The sequence below is a fragment of the Lactuca saligna genome, chromosome 8, assembly GCF_052625555.1.
Source record: "Lactuca saligna cultivar CGN05327 chromosome 8, ASM5262555v1, whole genome shotgun sequence".
Lineage (NCBI taxonomy): Eukaryota > Viridiplantae > Streptophyta > Magnoliopsida > Asterales > Asteraceae > Lactuca > Lactuca saligna.
In genome coordinates, this window is record NC_136424.1 from 106,415,001 (window position 1) to 106,420,860 (window position 5,860).

The following is a 5,860-nucleotide window of genomic DNA, read 5'->3' on the forward strand; positions in this document are numbered from 1 at the left end:
GTTTTTTTTTTTTTTTTTTTTTAATTTAATTTAATTTTATTTTTTTGAAATTACTTCATATATACTATTTTGATGCCTTATTCAGTGATAATGTTGATATGTATTGTTGAATGTGAGGTCGAATTTAAGGGTTTAGGTTAAATTTTGTTTGAATTTGATAAAATATTTGGCTAATTTCACCTCAACATGTGATAAAATATTGTTGAATGTAAGGCCGAACAGGTACCGAGTAACGAGTTCTACAACCTTGCTAATACCTGTCCGTAGCAAACTCCGAAGCTGGGCCATAGCAAATCTGTAGCTATATCTTTTAATCAAAATCCATCTCGGTTAATTAATACCCTCGACGTCTACCCATTTTAGAACAGAAAAAAAACACGATGTGAGAAAAAGAAGGCGATGAACGACCATCTTCCTCGTCGGCGGCCCTCTTTTCCATCGATATTGTCGGCACCACCCATAGACGCCCGTCTCCATCCAACTTTCCTTCTTCTCCGACGCATCTGCTCTCCTCTCTCTCGGCCTCTTTGCTCGGTACTTCCCCAAAAAGGTAAAACCCTAGGGTTTTTTTTTTTTTTTTAAATTTTATTTTATTTTATTTTTTTGAAATTACTTCATATATACTATTTTGATGCCTTATTCAGTGATAATGTTGATATGTATTGTTGAATGTGAGGTCGAATTTAAGGGTTTAGGTTAAATTTTGTTTGAATTTGATAAAATATTTGGCTAATTTCACCTCAACATGTGATAAAATATTTGGTTAATTTCACCACTTACAGTTACTTTATCCCTAATACAGATTTGCTCTAGACGTAACCAAAACAAGCAACCAATATTATTGATCACATTGTATATTAATGCGCTTAACCGTCTATTACAGTGATTAATTAATCTAAATATGACAGATAGTGGTTAAATGGAGGATTTCTTAGTGGTACATCCCGATATACTTTGCTTAATCTTGTATGGTCATGTATGGTCTTTAGTAACTCTACCAACTATTAATGTACTAAGATGCTTATCATATTGATTTATAACTTGAAAAGAGAATATTTCATGATGTTTTCAGATCTGAAATCAAGGCGTGACAGATATAGTTGCCAACCTATAAAAAAAGATGTTAAAAGATGCTTTATGTTAGAATTCGACAGATTTGTGAGTATTGGTTGATGTTTCTTCTTAAAGATAGTGAGAAAATAAACCACTTTAACTTGAAAATCCTTAAGACCAATTTAATAATGATCTCACTAATTGTGTTTCAAGCTTTTATAATTGTATCAAGTACAACAGAGGAGGAGATGCTAAGCTGGTAAGAATCCGTGTCCTTTTTCCATAATCATGAAAAGAGATTTATTTGTTTAGCTCTACATATGAAATTGATGAGGAAAGGAATTTTGACCCGTATTTATGCTCTTATGGTGACTACAATAGTTTTTCCTTTTTATTTTTGCTCTCAATCCCATATATCGCCTTTCTTTAATGGCATATTTGTTATGATGGAATGAAATCACAAAAGATAGAACTGATAAGTAATAACTCACTAAGTGCAACAGGGAAATACCTATCTCTTATTCACTAACCTTATCTTCAACCTCATAAATTTAATACAATTCACATTACAAGATTTTTTTTTACATCTTGTTATTCTGATTAGGAATCATGAAATAGTTCTGGAAGCTCAGTCACCATACTAATCTTTGAATCACAATGTTCGGCTTATGAAATTCAAATAAGTCAAAATTTTGTTTTATACATTTGTGTATCTACCATTACTTGCCACCTACGAAGGCAACATTAAAGTGTGTTCTAATTTTACAGGACCATGGTCTCTCAACTGGTGAAGCAAGAACAAATAGAAATTATTGTTACCAAGGTGTATTAACTTAGGAATTTATATAACATTCTTATGGAATTCCTTTTAAGGTGTATATGTTTTGGTTTTCTAAGTGGCATATTTTGAATTTTAAGATTTGAAATATTTATATATCAACTTTTTATAATTTACTTCATATCCTTTACTTGTAATTGTTTAGGCAAAAGAAATTCATCCGTCTTACTGATAATATGGTGCAGCTTGGATAAGAGATGTGTAGCCTGTAATTTCATTTACTGTATTTGATTTTCCACTTTTTTCTTTTAGGGAAACATTTTGAAGATATGTTATTTGGGACAAATGTGTTATTGAATGTGGAACAAATGGAAACTGAATGTGGTATTTGACAAAAAATTGGAACTTTTCAAATATATATATATATATATATATATATATATATATATATATATATATATATATATATATATATATATATATATATATAACATTAGTGATGTGCATATCGACTATGTTCCCTAAGTAAATCATTATTATTTTTAATTATTTGTAGCAACGAAACAACTATCGCTCAATAGGTGCTTATATATATCGACGAATCTAGTGTGACGATACCTACAACGATAACCGTTGCAGTTGTATGGCAGCAGGGTATTTCTACTAGTGTCGATCCTCGCCCTCAGTAGCTATTATTGTTTTTTTTGTTGGCTAAAAAGACACCCTATTTTACCATTTGGACAATCCTAATTAATGTTTGAAATATTTTTATTGGTTGCAATTGCATTATTTTTCGAAAAAGTTGATTACAAGTAGTTGATTATAGATTGACTTTTTATAAAAATGATTATAGGGTGTCTAGCTAAGGGGTGTCTTATTAGCAACATTTTTTTTTCTCATAGTGTGAAAGTATCGAAAGACATCTTAAAACAGTTAATTTCAGAGAGAATTTTTTAAAGAATATGTAACACAGGTTCGCTTACAAATATGTTCGCTTACATATGTGTATTTCATCTTAAATTTATACGGTTACCTTATCTCTTATGACAAATGCATCCTAGAACTCTCACCGAGTTGGGTTAACGGCCAAAATTCTTTAACACACATTATGTTTCAGGTACCATAGATCTACAGGGAGACTCAAAATCATGATGTCTTCACCCTGATTTTAATTTGCAAAAAAGAAAATGAAATATTTTTGAAATGCTGACGGAAAGGTTTACCGAAGCTTTCTTACGTCATCTTTGATTCCTCACTCCCTTTACTTAATAAAATTCTATATATTAAATCACTTTCACACTGAATTGTTGGATATTCTTTTTTTGGTCATGATCTCTTCGGGTTTATGACATGTTGGTTCTTTGTTATATTCTCAATTAATCGATCTCTCTCTATATATAGGATCATATCCCTCTTCAAACACCAGCACAACTCAAAGTTTCTGAACATTCCTTTTCTGTCTCACGCACGCACAGAAGCACAAAGAAATGGGGATAATGAGTGAACACAAGAGGAGGTATGCATTGCTGCTAGCAGCAAGAGACTCAGAGTATGTGAAGAAGGTGTATGGAGGGTATTTTAATGTATTTGTCGCAGCTTTTGGTGAAGAAGTAGAAGAGAGGTGGGATTCGTATAGGGTAGTTGATGGGGAATTCCCTGACATGAATGAGCTTCAAGACTATGATGGGTTTGTAGTGAGTGGAAGTCCTTATGATGCTTATGGTGATGACAATTGGATTCTTGAGCTTTGCGTTCTTTTGCAAACCCTAGATTCCATGCAAAAGAAAATCCTTGGCATTTGCTTTGGACATCAGGTATCTTTTTTGTAACTTGGTTTACTTGTGATATAAATCCATCCTGGATATTGTCGTCTTTAATATATAATATTCAAGATGGAGATTTCGACAGCTGTATAGGTTTGGTTGGTTTCATCTTCTTTTATACTATATATTCAAAATAAGATAAGACTCGCATTTTTATATTTATTTTGCCACAAATTGATCAAGTTTCTATCATAAGCTAGCATAGCATCTTATAAAGATGTCTAGGATGGATATTATTCCGAATGAATAATCTGACATTCCTTGGCCACTACAATTTTTGCATCATAATTCAAACATTTTCCTACATGGATGTTTTATCTTCCGTAGAATATTGTGTAAGCAAATGTCAAGGGTAGCACTTGATTACATACGGGATTCCTTTTTTGTTTCTTGTCTAAATCAAATAATGAGACAAAAAAAAAATTTAAAAAAACAAAATCATGGCTTCATGTATATGAAACAAACGATAACTTGTTTATCTTTTGGTGTTAAATAGGTTCTGAGTAGAGCATTAGGGGGAAGAGTAGGGAAATCACAAAGTGGGTGGGACATAGGGCTTAGGAAAGTGGAGATTATACAAAAATTCTCCCCTTGCAGATTTCTTGAAAGCTTGACTGAGATTCCCCCAGCCCTCTCCATCATCGAGTGTCACCAAGATGAGGTATCTCTTTGATTCTTTCAATATTTTTCTTTTTCTTTTTATTCTTTTTGTCCATAAATTAAGCATACATGTCACGATGTTGTGATAAGATCTTACGGCATTATAATACATGAACATGCACAGGTGTTGGAGGTGCCAATGGGAGCAGAAGTCATAGCATTCTCAGACAAAACAGGAGTCGAGATGTTCACAATTGGAGACCATATTCTTGGGATTCAAGGCCATCCGGAGTACTCCAAAGACATTCTAAATAACCTCATAGACCGCCTTCTCAATCAAGATGCCATTGAGGTATGCAATGAAACCAATCACATGCTTATTCATCAGCTTAACAAGAAAATCAGAAACCCCGAACTTGCTACTTTGCTTCTCTCTCTCTATCATCATTCTCTCTCTCTCTCTCTCTCTCTCTATATATATATATATATATATATATATATATATTAACAGAACTCAATTATGATTGGATATATCAGATTGGACTTGCAGAAGATGTAAGGTCAAAGTTGGAAATTGCGGAGCCCGATAGAAAGTGTTGGCAAGAAATATGCAAAGCATTTCTTAAGGGTTCAGATAATCAATGTCCCAAGTACGTATTAAGCACCGAAGATGTTATGTTTTCTTGATGTTCAAAAGTTCAAGAAAAATTGCACATATTATTTCAACTCTCTCCCGTTTTATTGTGTTTTCGCATTGCAAAGAGTGGCCTAAAATGGGCATGATCAAGTCCATCTACGATATGTACACGATAATATGAATTACATACAAAAATATTTCTCACTTTCTACTTGTATTAAGCATGTGTGACTCATTATTGGTCTCTTTTTGGTTGCTATATATTTTGTAAAGAGAAACTAATAAATTGAGTAGGACTTTTACGCGTCATCAATTAATAAGGATTTTTTTTATAACAATTGATATAAGTTAATTCTATGTATATAATGAACAATAACTTGTGGATTATAACAATCTATAATTAATAAAAGAGTGAATTACATGAATGGTATCTATGGTTTGGGGTAATTTGCATGTTTGGTCACTAATTTATTTTTTTAACGCGGAAGGTCTCTATTATTTGTTTTTGTTACATGTTTGGTTCTTATTGTTTGTTTTTGTTACGCACTTAATTTCTGTCTTACCTAAAAAGATTATTATGTAAATATAGAAAAATGATATGATATGTAAGGTAAGTGAGGGTGGGGTTGAGATGTATTTATTTGAACAAATTAAAAAATCAAAGACAAAATAGTATTTTTAGGTAAGAGAATGACCAAACGTATAACAAAACAAACATTAAGGACCTTTCAAATTAAAAAATTAAGTTAGAAACCAAACATGCAAATTATCCTAAATCAAAAAGACCATTCGTGTAATTTACTCATTTCATTTCTTAACAAAGTTATTACATAATTCCATGAAAGACTCTTTATAAATTATATAAATGATACCATTTGGCAAAAAAATTATATCATTTGGGGAAAAATAATTTTGTAAACTATACTTCTTAACGAACTTATTATAAAGAATTCCTAAAAAATTTGGTAA

At 31.8% G+C, this 5,860-nt stretch overlaps 1 protein-coding gene across 1 annotated transcript; it reads left to right on the top strand.

Moving 5' to 3' along the window:
• Positions 1-3,223: 3,223 nt before the first annotated feature.
• LOC145011805 (gamma-glutamyl peptidase 3-like) lies at positions 3,224-5,137 on the top strand. The gene is made up of 4 exons (XM_078970540.1): positions 3,224-3,645; positions 4,151-4,315; positions 4,439-4,606; positions 4,792-5,137. The coding sequence occupies exons 1-4, from the start codon at positions 3,319-3,321 to the stop codon at positions 4,939-4,941; spliced, it is 810 nt and encodes a 269-aa protein (XP_078826666.1). The 5' UTR covers positions 3,224-3,318; the 3' UTR covers positions 4,942-5,137.
• The last annotated feature ends 723 nt before the right edge of the window (positions 5,138-5,860 follow it).